Source organism: Bombina bombina, chromosome 4 (genome assembly GCF_027579735.1).
Source record: "Bombina bombina isolate aBomBom1 chromosome 4, aBomBom1.pri, whole genome shotgun sequence".
NCBI classification, from domain to species: Eukaryota; Metazoa; Chordata; class Amphibia; order Anura; family Bombinatoridae; genus Bombina; species Bombina bombina.
In genome coordinates, this window is record NC_069502.1 from 793,160,928 (window position 1) to 793,176,083 (window position 15,156).

The 15,156-nt window shown below is 38.9% G+C and overlaps 2 protein-coding genes across 6 annotated transcripts in view; one reads left to right on the forward strand and one right to left on the reverse strand.

Annotated features, from left to right (window-relative positions):
- LOC128655599 (uncharacterized) overlaps window positions 1–502 on the reverse strand; it is a 74,046-nt gene extending 73,544 nt beyond the window's left edge. For both annotated transcript variants that reach the window (XR_008401857.1, XM_053709188.1), the window contains exon 1: window positions 442–502. The gene's annotated coding sequence lies outside the window, so the exon portion shown is untranslated. The remainder of the gene's footprint in view (window positions 1–441) is intronic.
- Window positions 503–582: 80 nt separating this feature from the next.
- LOC128656993 (oocyte zinc finger protein XlCOF7.1) overlaps window positions 583–15,156 on the forward strand; it is a 102,411-nt gene continuing 87,837 nt past the window's right edge. For 2 of the 4 annotated variants that reach the window (XM_053711201.1, XM_053711204.1), the window contains exons 1-4: window positions 583–644; window positions 8,588–8,710; window positions 11,791–11,847; window positions 12,020–12,167. In XM_053711201.1, coding sequence (XP_053567176.1) covers window positions 8,621–8,710; window positions 11,791–11,847; window positions 12,020–12,167 — 295 coding nt within the window. In that variant the 5' untranslated portion in view covers window positions 583–644; window positions 8,588–8,620. The remainder of the gene's footprint in view (window positions 645–8,587; window positions 8,711–11,790; window positions 11,848–12,019; window positions 12,168–15,156) is intronic. The other 2 variants (XM_053711202.1, XM_053711203.1) reach the window with 2 other exon arrangements.

Below are 15,156 nucleotides of genomic sequence, written 5' to 3' on the forward strand. Positions count from 1 at the left end.
GAGAGCGTAAAAGAGAGGGGGAGAGAGTAAAAGAGAGGGGGGAGAGAGAGAGCAAAAGAGAGGGGAGAAAGAGAGAGCAAAAGAGAGGGGGGATAGAGAGAGAGCAAGGGGTGGGACCGCTGTACTGCAAAAATGGCCAGTGTACACAAGGGCTTTAGGACTAGTAATATTTTAAAGAGGCTATCTCTGCCTCTCACACACAGCTCCCTTTCAAGTATCTTATATACAGAAATATAATATTATTATAGAGAGCTCTTTCTGTATCATACACACAGCCCCTCCCCAGTACCTTATATAGAGATATATAATATAGAGGTTCCCTCTGTATCAGACACATAGCATAGTGCTGCACACACAGAGGCTCCCTCTGACACACACCAGTTCCTGTTGCCTCATAAACACATATACACATCTTTTTTAGTACAATATATAGTTATTTACCAGTATACAAAGGGGTAAATTGTTCTTATTTACTGTTGAGCGCAGAGACGGTAGAATCTGGTTCCCATCCAGCTAAAGGTCCTGTGTTGTCACAAGTCTCATGACCGCTGCGACCACAGGGTAAAGAGTCTTTTGTGACATCACTGGTCCTTTAGCTTATTGGGAACAAGCTGCCACGGTTTTATGTGGGTAACTATAAGCGGGTGCGTGTTATAATATTTATTTATAAGGTACTGCAGTGTGTATATAAGGAAGGTCATCTCTATAGTATTTATATGTATGTATATAATTTACTGGAGTGGGTGTTATGTGTATATGAGGCAAGGGGAGGGAGCTTTTGATGTTTGCAAGAGGCAGAGGGTAGCTTTGTATAATAATATATATCTGTATTTATAAGGTACTGGGGAGGGGGTTATGTGTACACGAGACAGAGGCAACTCTATTATATTGGTGCGTGAAAGAGGCAGAGGGCACCTTTTTATAATAATATAAATGTGTATATGACGTAATGGGGAGGGGCTCTGTGTATGTGAGGGAGTCAGGAGAGAGAGCTATTTATATTGGTGTGTGAAAGAGGCAGAGGGCACCTTTTTATAATAATATAAATGTGTATATAAGGTAATAATGGGGAGGGGCTCTGTGTATGTGAGGGAGAGAGAGAGCTTGGTGACTTGTGTGCAAGAGGCAGATCATGCAGACATCCCAACTCTCCCTGAAGTTCAGGGAGTCTCCCTAATTGTAATAGCATCTCCCTGATGCCAGCAAATGGAATGCAATCTCCCTGAAACTCCAAGTACCATGATCCAATGTGGCCCAAATCTGGAAAAGTGTTTCTTTAAGGAATGCTTATAGTTGCTGGGACGTTTTAGAACCCTTAAAGCATGCATCAGTAACCAAAAAGCCCCCACTGATTTTAATAAAATAAAACACAAATACTACCTTATATAGTGCATGTAATTAAACTTCATATTCTAAAATATTTAAAGGGACAGTCTAGTCAAAATTAAACTTTCATGATTCAGATAGGGCATGCAATTTTAAACAACTTTCCAATTTACTTCTATTATCTAATTTGCTCAATTCTTTAGATATCCTTTGTTGAAGAAATAGCAATGCATATGTGTGAGCCAATCACACAAGGCCTTTATGTGCAGCAACCAATCAGCAGCTACTGAGCATATCTAGATATGCTTTTCATTAAGTGATATCAAGAGAATGAAGCAAATTAGATAATAGGAGTAAATTAGAAAGTTGTTTAAAATGGCATGCTCTTTCTAAATCACAAAAGAAAAAAAATTGGGTGTCATGTCCCTTTAACCCCTTAATGACCGGACCATTTTTCAATTTTCTTACCCTTAATGACAATGGCTATTTTTACATTTCTGCAGTGTTTGTGTTTAGCTGTAATTTTCCTCTTACTCATTTACTGTACCCACACATATTATATACAGTTTTTCTCGCCATTAAATGGACTTTCTAAAGATACCATTATTTTCATCATATCTTATAATTTACTATAAAAAATATATAAAATATGAGGAAAAAATGGAAAAAAAAACACTTTTTTTTTACTTTTAGCCCCAAAATCTGTTACACATCTGCAACCACCAAAAAACACCCATGCTAAATAGTTTCTAAATTTTGTCCTGAGTTTAGAAATACCCAATGTTTACATGTTCTTTACTTTTTTTGCAAGTTATAGGGCCATAAATACAAGTAACACTTTGCTATTTCCAAACTACTTTTTTTCAAAATTACTGCTAGTTACATTGGGACACTGATATCTTTCAGGAATCTCTGAATATCCCTTGACATGTAAATATTTTTTTTTAGAAGACATCCCAAAGTATTGATCTAGGCCCATTTTGGTATATTTCATGCCACCATTTCACCGCCAAATGCGATCAAATACAAAAAATCGTTCACTTTTTCACAAATTTTTTCACAAACTTTCGGTTTCTCACTGAAATTGTTTACAAACAGCTTGTGCAATTATGGCAAAAATGGTTGTAAATGCTTCTCTGGCATCCCCTTTGTTCAGAAATAGCAGACATATATGGCTTTGGCGCTGCTTTTTGGTAATTAGAAGGCCGCTAAATGCCACTGCACACATACTTGTATTATGCCCAGCAGTGAAGGGGTTAATTAGGGAGCATGTAGGGAGCTTTTTGGGGTAATTTTAGCTTTAGTGTAGTGTAGTAAACAACCCAAAGTATTGATCAAGGCACATTTTGGTATATTTCATGCCACCATTTCACCGCCAAATACGTTCAAATAAATTTTTTTTTTACATTTTTCTAAATTTTTGGTTTCTTACTGAAATTATTTACAAACAGCTTGTGCAATTATGGCACAAATGGTTGTAAATGCTTCTCTGGGATCCCCTTTGTTCAGAAATAGCAGACATATATGGCTTTGGCGTTGCTTTTTGGTAATTAGAAGGCCACTAAATTCTGCTGCGCATCACACTTGTATTATGGCTAGCAGTAAAGGGGTTAATTAGGTAGCTTGTAGGGAGCTTGCAGGGTTAATTTTAGCTTAAGTGTAGAGATCAGCCTCCCACCTGAAACATCAGACCCCCTGATCCCTCCCAAACAGCTATATTCCCTCCCCCACCCCACAATTGTTCCCGCCATCTTAAGTACTGGCAGAAAGTCTGCCAGTACTAAGATAAAAAGGTATATATATTTTTTTTTTATAGCATATTTACATATGCTGCTGTATAGAATCCCCCCTTAGCCCCCAAACTCACAGATCCCCCATCAAACAGTTCTCTAACCCTCCCCCTCTAACTTAATGGGCACCATCTTGGGTACTGGCAGCTGTCTGCCAGTACCCAGTTTCTTAAAAAAAATATGCATTTATTGTTTTTTTGACTTTTTTCCCATTTTCTGTAGTGTAGCTTCCCCCCCCCCCCAGAACCCTTCGATCATTTATTGAATTAAAATCCCCCCTTTTCTCCCAATTTTGAAATACATGTTTTCTGTAGTGTAGCAGTTCCCACCCGCTCCCGCCCCGTGCACGCGCCCGCCCGCCACCCACGTGCACGCGCCCGCGCGTCCGTGCGCGCCCCCGGACACTGCCGCATCCGATCCGGCCTCCGATCCCGCCCCCCTCCAAATCACAGGCCCTTGGCAGGCCGCCCACCCACCTCCCTGCCTTGCTCCCACCCACCAACGACGCTCCGGTGCAGAGAGGGCCACAGAGTGGCTCTCTCTGCATCGGAGGCTTGTAAAGGGGTATTGCAGGATGCCTCCATATGGAGGCATCACTGCAATACCCTCAGAGCTGCTGGAAGCGATTGTGATCGCTTCCAGCACTCTGTTAGACAACTGACGTACCAGGTACGTCTATTGTCATTAACTGCTTGTTAATGCATGACGTACCTGGTACGTCAGTTGTCATTAAGGGGTTAAGCATTCAACAAGCGTACGATCACTGGAAAATAGGTTTGTTGTATGTGGTTGTGCAATAAAGCTACTTTTTTTAATGTGACTTTAGTGGGAAGCTACTTTAATGATAAGTCTCTATCCTATTTAGGGTTTTAAGGTTTCCAATATATAACGGGGGGGGGGGGGGTGCAGTAGAGGGTGAAGCCACCTCCCTGAAATGAGTTTTTGCAGGTTGGGATGTCTGCAGATGGCACCTTTTATAATAATAAAAATGTGTATATATTAGGTACTGTGTGTATGTGAGGCAGAGGGTAATCTATAAATTGGTGTGTACAAGAGGCAAAGGGCACCTTTTTATAATAATATATATATCTGTGTATAAGGTACTGCTGTGTGTATGTGAGGCAGAGGGAAATCTTGATATTGGTGTGTGCAAGAGGCAGAGGGCACCTTTTATAATAATAATAAAAATGTGTATATATTAGGTACTGTGGAGGGGGCTATGTTTATGTGAGGCAGAGGAAATCTTTATATTGGTGTGTGCAAGAGGCAGAGGGCACCTTTTTATGCAGGACACACAAAACACTTACCATACTGTCAGTATAGAGGCTGGAGTGTGAGGCAGAGCTGGGCTATGAGCCTTTACAGGGGCTGTGGTGTGAATCAGAGGGGGCTGAGGACTTGTACATGGATTGGAATGTGTGACAGAGTGGGCTGAGAGTCTGTACAGGGGCTTAGGTGTGAAGCAGAGGGGGCTGAAAACCAGTACAGGACAGGGGTGTGTGTGTGTGAGTGAGAGAGAGAGAGGGGGGCTGAAAAGCAATATAAGGGCTGGGGGGGGTGAGAGAGAGGGAACAGAGGCTGAGTTGTGAGACAGAAGGGAACTGAGAGTCTATACAGGGGCTGAGGTGTGAGGGACACTGAGGGTCTGTACAGGGACTGGGGTTTAAGACTAAGGGGCACTTAGGGTCTGTACAGGAACTGGGGTGTGAGACAGAGGGGAACTGAGAGCCTTACAGGAACTGGGATTTGAAACAGAGGGGAACTGAGAGTCTGAACAGGAACTGGGATGTGAGACAGAGGGGGACTGAGAGTCTGTACAGGAACTGGGATTTGAGACAGAGGGGGACTGAGAGTCTGTACAGGAACTGGGATTTGAGACAAAGGGGAACTGAGAGTCTGTAAAGGAACGGGTGTGAGAAAGAGGGGGGCTGAGAACCAGTACAGGACTGAGGAGTGGGAGGGGCTGATAGACTGTACAGGGACTGAGGTGTGAGATATAGGTGATTTAAAGGGACAGAAAACACAATTTTTTCATGATTCAGATAGAGCATACAATTTGAAACAACTTTCCAATTTACTTCTATTATCTAATTTGCACCTGATTGGTGGCCGCACATTTTATATCTGAAAAGAACATTTTAGGTTTTCATGCCCCTTTAAAGGCACACTGAACCCAAATTTCTTCTTGATTCAGATAGAGCATGCAATTTTAAGCAACTTTCTAATTTACTCCTGTTGTTGATTGTCAATATTTCTTTGTTCTCTTGCTTTCTTTATTTGAAAAAGAAGGCATCTAAGCTAAGGAGCCAGACAATTTTTAGTTCAGACCCTGGACAGCACTTGTTTATTGGTGCTGTCCAATCAGCAAGGACAACCCAGGTTGTGAACCAAACATGGGCCAGCTTCTAAACTTACATTCTTGCTTTTCAAATGAAGATAGCAAGAGAATGAAGAAAAATTGATAATAGGAGTAAATTAGAATGTTGCTTAAAATTGTATGCTCTATCTGAATCATGAAAGAAAAAATTTGGGTTGTGTCACTTTAGAATACAAAGGATATTCATCCTGAAATAAGGATTTGTTTTTAATTATGTAGCATGAGGCTGTATATTCATGACTCTGATGTTTAATTTTTTTGGAAAAATAATTCAATTAATATCTGTTCAATTTCATACTCCCCAGAGCTTTTTGTAAGATTATTTTGGTCAATTTTTCTATCTAGATTCTAGAATATATTATCACAAGCTATCACATATTCTTGTTTTTTTAGTTCTCAGAACTGTGAATTTGTATCTGCAGAAATAACATGCTTCTTTTTCACAGCAAAATTTTAATAAAATAAACATACAGAGTTGTGAAATAGACCTTAAAGGGATAGTAAACCACAATAATTTCTTTTAGGATTCAGATAGAACATACAATTTTAAACAAATTTGCAAATTACTTCTATTATCAAATGTGCTTCATTCTCTTGTTATCCATTGCCGAACGGACAGCATTGCACTACTGACAGATAGCTTAACACATCTATTTATCTATTTATCCAATCACAAGAGACAAATGTGTGCAGGCACCAATTTGCAGCAGCTGATTCAGATAGAGCATATAATTTTAATCAACTTTCAGACTTACTTTTATTATAATATTTTGCTTCATTCTCTTGGTATCCTTTGTTGAAGGAGCACCAATGCACTACTGAGAGCTAGCTTAGCACATCTGGTAAGCCAATGACAAGAGGCACATATGTGCAGCCCCCAATCAGCAGCTAGCTCTCAGTAGTGCATTGCTTCTTCTGAGCCTACATAGGTATGCTTTTCAACAAAGAATACCAAGAGAACAAAGCTATTTAGATTATAGAAGTACATTGCAGAGGTTTTTTTTACAATTGCATGTCTCTAAGTGTGAGGTAGAGGGGTGCTGAGAGCCAGTACAGGACTGGGGTGTGAGAGAGAGAGGGGGGCTGAGAGTCTGTACATGTGCTTAGATGTGAGACTGAGAGCCAGTATAGGACTAGGATGTAAGAGAGATAGAGGTGGGGGATGAGGTGTGAGACAGAGGGGGGGGGCTGAGAGTCTGTACAGGGGCTGGGTGGGAGACAGAGGGGGCTGAGAGTCTGTACATAATAATAAATGTGTGTATGTATATATATATATTTAAATTTAATCACTTGTATATGTGATGGGGTCACAGGAAGTCAGTCTGCATGGTTGTCCCTTACAGGATGTGACATAACTGGGGAAAACTTTGTAAAAAAAATATGTTTCTTATTTTTATTAGAAATTATTATTACTATTTATGACTATCTTAAAGGGCCACTGTAAGTAAATATTTTCTATGCCTGTTACTAACTAACTACCCCAAATACGCTTTTTATCAATAGCATTTCATTAACATATCTCTACCGTATATAAGAAATCTTGTCTGCAAATTTAATTGTTTTCCAAACCCACTCCATGGGTATCCTTTGCTCTGTACCAATCCGTTTACAATACCTAGGTTTCAAAATGGCGCTTTAAACACAAAGTTATTGGTTTAAGTATTTTGAACATGCAGTGCTGAAAATAGTGGGCAGGATAACGTGACATCATCGGCGAATAAAATATATAACTTTTAGAACGTTATGAAACTTCGTTTTGGAGAAAATATAGGTCAGTAGGTTTTAATTAATGTTTATTAACTTTAATATGTTAGTTGTTTAGCTTAAAAATTATAACAGAAAGTAATCCTTTAATGGTGTTAAGAGGTGAAAAGTAAAGGGCGACATGAAGCCATTTAACTAACAAGAGAAAACCACATCCCAGAGCAATACAATAAATATAATTATATAAAGCACAAGAACAGCTGTTCAGAGGGTAGTAGGTATAAAGACCAGGCTTACAGCACATGTAATAGGGCAAATACTTACCTGGTGCACAGTATTTGTTGTGTCCTCACTTAAAGGGACATAATACTCATATGCTAAATCACTTGAAACTGATGCAGTATAACTGTAAAAAGCTGACAGGAAAATATCACCTGAGCATCTCTATGTAAAAAAGGAAGATATTTTACCTCACAATCTCCTCAGCTCAGCAGAGTAAGTTCTGTGTAAAAAATTATACTCCGCTTCTCCCAGCTGCAGGTAAAAATAAAAAAAAATGAAGAAATGAACAGCAGCCAATCAGCATCAGCAGTGCTGAGGTCATGAACTCTTACTGTGATCTCATGAGATTTGACTTAACTCTCATGAGATTTCATAGTAAGCTTCCTTTACCTGATTGGTGAAATAATATGAGAGTTCACGAGGCTCATCCCCTAAGCTGTCCCAGGACAGACACTAAAATGCTGCTTAGAAATCCTTTACAATGGGATGTGGCTACTGAGGAACTTTTGAGGTAAAATATCTTTCTTTTTTACATAGAGATGTTCAGGAGATATTTTCTAGTCAGCTTTTTACAGCTATACTGCATCACTTTCAATTGTTTAAACATTTGGGTATTATGGCCCTTTAAGTAGCCTCTTATAATTTGTCATTTTATCCTATGATCAAGTTAATATGATAGTTATGTGATTCAGGGGCAGATTTTGGTTTGGGCATAAATAGCAAATGAAGAACTGAGGGGCAGCAGGATAGAGCTACTAGTTTGGGACAGGTAATCAGGGACCTGTGGCACTTAGTGTTTTACATTTCCTTATTTATCAGATAACTCTGTATAATCCTTTGTACAGTCACCTTCGCTTGCTTCTCATGGTATTAAATAAATGCGTCACCCCATAACGTTTGACAAACCTGCTATATAAAGATTATCACATTTTATCACTTTATATTTTATCTGCTGTACATGCAGCTAGTCACGTGTACTATTAGATTGTACATAAGTAAAATAAACATCTTTAATTTTACATAGTCATTTCTTTAACATAATATAAATACAGGAAGCGCTCTGATTATTTCCCATCTCTCATGTTGCCGTTTTCCTTGGTTCTCGCAGGTGTCACATTTATATTATCTAACTTAGTCACTGATGATAAACAAGATGAACAAATACAGGAAGCAGATGGCAGAGCAGTTCCTGAGTCAGGCCCTGGGCATCATCTGCCTGCTGACCGGAGAGGTGAGAGCTGCTGGGTAATGTCATGTGACACCGGTCCTATTTACTGTGCTGCTTCTGATACACCAGACCATCTCACTAACCCTAACTTTATCTCACCCAGACCAGCTCACTAACCCTAACTTCAGCTCACCCAGACCATCTCACTAACCCTAACTTTATCTCACCCAGACCGTCACTAACCCTAACTTCAGCTCACCCAGACTATCTCATTACCCTAACTTCATCCCACCCAAACCATCTCACTAACCTTAACTTCAGCTCACCCAGTCCATCTCACTAACCTTAACTTCAGCTCACCCAGTCCATCTCACTAACCTTATTTTCAGCTCATCCAGATCATCTCATTGACCCTTACTTAATGGGAAAATCTACTTGAAAATGTTTATTGTTTTAAAAGATAGATATCATAATCATCACTGTTATATTAATATACGTTTTGCTCTATGATTACCTGTATTTAAGCGTCTGCAGGCTGCCCCTTATCTCAGTGCTTTTTACAAACTGGCATTTTAGCCATTTAGTGCTGGTTTCTGCATAACTCCACAGGAGTGAGCACAATCTTGTATATATGGCACACATGAACTAGCACTGTCTGGCTGTAAAAAGCACCAAGATAAGAGGCAGCCTGCAGAAGCTTTGAAACAGGCAGATATTTAGAGTTTTTAAACTATAGTAATATAACAATGTTGGTTATGTAAAGCTTGGGAATGGGAAGTAAAGGCTTTAATCTATATTTTTAAACAACAACAAAAAAGTTGACTGTGCCTTTAAGCTCACTCAGCTGCACAACCCTCCAACACAAATCCTTCCTCAGCACCCAGGATCCCCTGCATAACCCTCTGCTGCTGCAAAAATACTAAATCTTGCACCCAAGACCCCTTCCACCATAAAGAAAAATCCCAAGCGTACAAAGCCCTACTATATGACCTCTATTGCAAAAACTCCCTCCAGAACCTAAAAGCCCCTCTGCATGACCCCAGCTACAAAAAAGGCCTTAATACCCAAGGGACCCCAGCACCAAAGGAACCACCTATCAACCAAGGACTCCCCCCCCCCCCATTATACCCTCTCATTTTTTTTTTTAAATAATAATTTTTATTGAGGATTTGTTTGTAACAGTACAGACAGGGAATGCTTCAAAGGCATAGGAGAGTACAAAAAAAATAAATAAAGTTGCCATAATGGTGAAAGTGTACAATCATGGCTGTTACATCACAGATGAATTTGAATAAACAAAAGATAAACCTCGCAATTTCTAGTTCTATCTCTGCAGACTAGTGTCATATTGTGCAAACAAAAGAGCAAAACCATTAATATAAAAATAAAATTAACAACTCTAAAGAAAGACCTCTCAAGAAGGGGCCATATTTCTCTCATTGGAAGAAAGAGACAAGGGAACAAGACAGATTATAACCACAGGCCCTAAGGAAGGAGGAGAGGGGGGAGGGAGAGGGGAAAAAACAAACAAAACAAAAAAAAACTTACCAAAGATCAATAAGAACTATATCTGAGTGTCTGAAAGGGTATATTAGATGGTCTGTTTCCTCGGGTGGAAAGATTCTGATAAATATAGACCATTTTTTTAAAAAAAGAACTATTTCTTGTTCAGAAGTTAAATTGGTGTCTAACTGTTCTATAATACATTGTTTTTTCAAATAATTTTTGATTTCTAAGATACTAGGTACAGAGTTATCTCACCATTTAGAAAAAAATAAGCTTCTTGCTTCCAGAAGTGTCATATTCATGGTCTTTTTATGTTCGAAAGATAAAATGCCATCTGTGAAAAAAACAACCTCCGCCAGAGAGAGAGAGAGAATTGGTATTTTTAATACATTAATAAGCCAAAATTCTATTTTCTGCCAAAACTGCTTTATCCGAGGGCAGGACCAGAGCATGTGAATTAAATCTGCTGCCAGAAGTGCACATTTGAGACATTTATTGAATTTAAAATTGTGCCAGTTAAAACCTTTTAAAGGGAGTGTAGTAGGTTCTATAAAGCAGCTTAATATGAGATTCCCTCCAGCTCATGGATAAGGTGGATTTCTCCAATATAGATATAGAGCGCCTCACCCGCTCTGCATTAATGTTTAACTCAGAAGACAGAAGATTCCATTTTTGTGTGATGCTTGATAAATTAGTTTCGCCAGATTGACTAACCAAGAGATCATACCAAGTTGAGATGGAGAAGAGGTCATTTCGGGCTAAAATAGGCCAACTATCCAGCTTCCCCCACGACCAGGTCCAACCAAATTTTTTAATAAGTGTGAGAAGATATTGTCTAGCTTGAAGATATGCAAAAAAATCCTTATTATTAAGGTTAAATTCCTGTCTTAAATTATCAAAGGTTTTTATCGCATTTTTACTTGCTTCGGGATTGTACTCAACGGGCAATGTATAAGAGCTACAGGGTGAAAAGGATAAAGTATATTTACTTCTTGATTATATACCCCCTCAAATTTTACATCTTACAATAAAGGGACAATCAACACCAGAATTTTCGTTGTTTAAATAAAATACATAATCCCTTTATTACCCATTTCCCAGTTTTGCATAACCAACACAGTTAAAATAATACATGTTTTACCTCTGTAATTTCCTTGTATCTATGCTTCTGCAAACTGCCCTCTTATTTCAGTTCTTTTGACAGACTTGCATCATCTTAGCCAATCAGTACTAACTCCTAGGTAACACATGAACTAACATCCTCTAGTGGTCAAAATGCATGCAGCTTAAAGGTGGCCTTCCAGGTCTAAGAAATTAGCATATGAGCCTACCTAGGTTTTAGATTGCAAGTTCAACTAAGAATACCAAGAGAACAAAGCAAAATTGGTGATAAAAGTAAATTCGAAAATTGTTTAAAATTACATGCCCTATTTGAATCATGAGAGTTTATTTTGGACTTGACTGTCCCTTTAATGAGCTTATGTCCTCAGTCTTTAGCAGCTTTTATCCATAGAGGTCCCACAAAATTATCCACTATTTTTTATTTATTTATATGTTTTGTGATGATTGAGAGAAGTAAAGAAGACTTTATTAGGCCAGGCAAATGAAGTCTGATGATTTTCTTGTGCATATTATAGGAATACACCGTTGTGAAGAAGACCTCACGCAGCAGCATTCAGCAGCTGAGTGGAGAGGTGAGTACTGCTAGGAAATGTGACATAGCCCAGCAACAGGGCCCAGTGACTCATTTTACTGACCCATCTGTGTCCCTGCATGTTCTCAGTAACATCATCCTGGCTCTGTCAGTAAAAGTGTGTGACAGAACCAGTCCCTGTGTTATTGCTGAATGAGTTGTGTGTGTTTCAGGTGCCTATAAAGTGTGATGATGTTGCTGTGTATTTCTCTATGGAGGAGTGGGAGTATATAGAGGGACACAAGGAGCTTTACAAGGACGTCATGATGGAGACTCACAAAGCACTAAGGACTATGGAGATCCCAGGAAATGAGAGCTCAGGTAACGCTGTGTAGTAATAAATACCTCACTGAGGAAGTGCACATACACTACTGACGTGACTGACAGAGAGTAAATATATAGTGAATCCATTGTGTGTGATCTAATGAGATATCTTATTATAAACAAGATTTATACCCCAAAAAAATGTTAAGAGGCATAAAATAAATTTTAAATCAATTATGTATGATCTGTCTCCACTACACGTACCCCCAGGGTCTATGTGGAGCTCGACAGGCAAATAAACACCCTCCTACAGGTCAACAAATGAGACTGAGTTGAAGTCTGTGTCTTTATTAACCAGCCGTAGGGAAGGGGTAAAACTACGGAAAAAAACTGTAAAAATACAGAATACATAAGAATAGCACACCATTACAATAAAACAGTTGACAAATCATAACAGGAGAGATGGGTTGTATGTAAGTAAATCAGACTGCAAGCTATCTAAAGAGGCAACTGACAATACAAAATAAAGCAATTATAAGCTACATAAAATGCTTCTGAAGCTACTGAAGGCAGTAAGGTGCTTGAGGAAATAATAAACTTTATTTCTTACAAAGGATGCTCCCTAAAGAGTAGAGATTTAAAACCAGGTACTCTTCTCAGCTCTTGTGGTGAAAAAAAATGACCTTCTTTATCACACAATTCCCAGTGGTAGCAGGAAAAGAAAATACACCACCCTTATAGCCTATAACATAAGTTCTGGGAGGCAGGGCTAAGATGTCCCAGTATTAAATTCTGATGATTACCATAATTGGCCACTAGATACAACACATAACATTGTAATACATAATAGGACAGTATAACATCTTAAATAGAATATCTAAACAACATTTCTAGATCATGTGTCCTTAAGACAGCACACTCCCAGCCTGGCGTCGATTTATGCCACCATCAGAGTCTTCAGATGAAAACAGTAGAACAAGTTCAGTCACTGGTCTGAGGAATAGTTTGGTTGAGTTCAACTTTGTGGACATTCAGTCTTCATTCAGGTGTGTTTTGATAACAAGTCCTAGAGGCCTCTCGTTTCTGTCTTTCATAAGCACTACATCACCAGGTCTGAGATTAGGTCTACTGGTTTGCCACCTTTTTCTTGGTTGCAATGTGGAGATGTATTGCTTCCTCCACCTGTCCCAAAAGGTAATAGCCAATAGCAACTACTGATGTTTGTAAAGGTGTTTAGTACTTTATTCTCCGACTGGAGCAGCAACAGCAGTAGACTTCTGAGTAAGCAGCATATTGGGTGTGAGGATTGTCTGATCTTCAGAGTCACTTGAAATTGGAGCCAAAGGTCTGGAATTAATAATGGTTGAGGCACTCATGAGTAAGCCTTGCAGTATTTACTTGCAGGAAGATGAAATCTAGGATTCTACGTGCTATACCTATCATTCTCTCCCAAGCTCCTTCCATATGAGAAGAATGCGTTGGATTAAAGGTCCAAATGCAACCTTGCTCCCTCAGATATCTTTTTACACTGATGGTGTCCATGTTTGAAGAAATTTGTAATTCTCTAGCTGCTCACACAAAGTTTGTGGCTCTGTCAGAGCGAATATGTTTAACAAGGCCTCTGATAGCAATGAAGCGCTTAAGAACATTTATGAAACTAGAAGTGTCCATAGACTCGATCACCTCTATGTAGACAGCTTGGATGGACATACAGGTGAACATTACTGCCCAAAGTTTACTGTTTGCATGGCCTCCTCTTGTGTGTCAGGCAGTGACAGACCACGGACCAAATATGTCAAGGCCAATATTGGTGAAAAGAGGATCTGTACTAAGCCTGTTGGATGGAAGATTATCCATCTTCTGTGTTTAAAACGTACCATAGAGTTTGCGACAAGTAACACATTTGAATATGAATTTGCTCACACATCTTTTCGCCCCAATTATCAACAGTCCAGCAGCTCATAAAGCCCCTTCTGTAAATAGACGTCCCTGATGTTTTACCTGATTGTAGTGATGTTGCACAAGCAAAAAGCAATGTGATGACTACCAGGGAGCTTCTTTGTAAAGTCTATTCTGGCTTCTATAAGGTGGCCTCCTACTCTTAACAGGCCATCTCTACTACTGATCAGATCAAGTTTCTCTAAAACACTGTCTTTCGGAATAGATTTCTGGTTAGTGATACTGTAAATTTCCCTAATGTAGGTTTCCTGTTGTACTGTACAAATAATCAAGTTTTTTGATTGTTCTAGTTCGGTTACTTTGTAACAGTGGTGCCATCCTTTGCAGTCCTTTTCCTCTACGGACAGGGTATCCTTAAAAGAACAAACTGTATGTGAGCTAAGCAGGCGATACCTCTAACAAGTGATTTCCATGTGGAAGACCTGCTGAACTGGAGGGTTCCAAGTTGGTTGCTTGAAGTCACTGTAAGTAGTGTAGACACCTGTGGATGGATGTTTTTTTGTTTTTTTTAAATGTTATGCAGAGGTTCAATCAGATCTACAGTTAACAGAAAAGATCAAATACAAAACATAAATAAATACATGCCGCATTAGATTATACATCACAATTGCTAAAATCTTATTACCCTATATATGGATTATATATTTATACATGAACCTAATACCCAATAAGATCCCAAAAGGAGTATTGTTCTGCAATACACTGCTTAATTAAGACTTTTTTTGCATGCCTCGAATTTAGGGGCCTTGGATGCTTTCCAGTCTTTAAGAATTAAATTCCTAGTGATGAAAATGATAGTATTAATTAGTTCACTTTCTTTATGTTTCTCTGTATATTTTACTAGAAAAAAAACATGAAACATTTGTATATCAAACTCTACTAACAATTTCCTCTTCAGCCAGTAATTAATTTTGGTCCATACCTAAGAAATCTTCGGACAGAATCAAAAATAATGTGTAATATATGCCACCTCTGAGCTACACTTGGGCATACTTGTTTGGTTCCATACCATTTATTTAAACTAGCATTAGTTATATACTGTTACGGTACCAACAGGATACCAAGGGTTAACACCAGATGAACAATG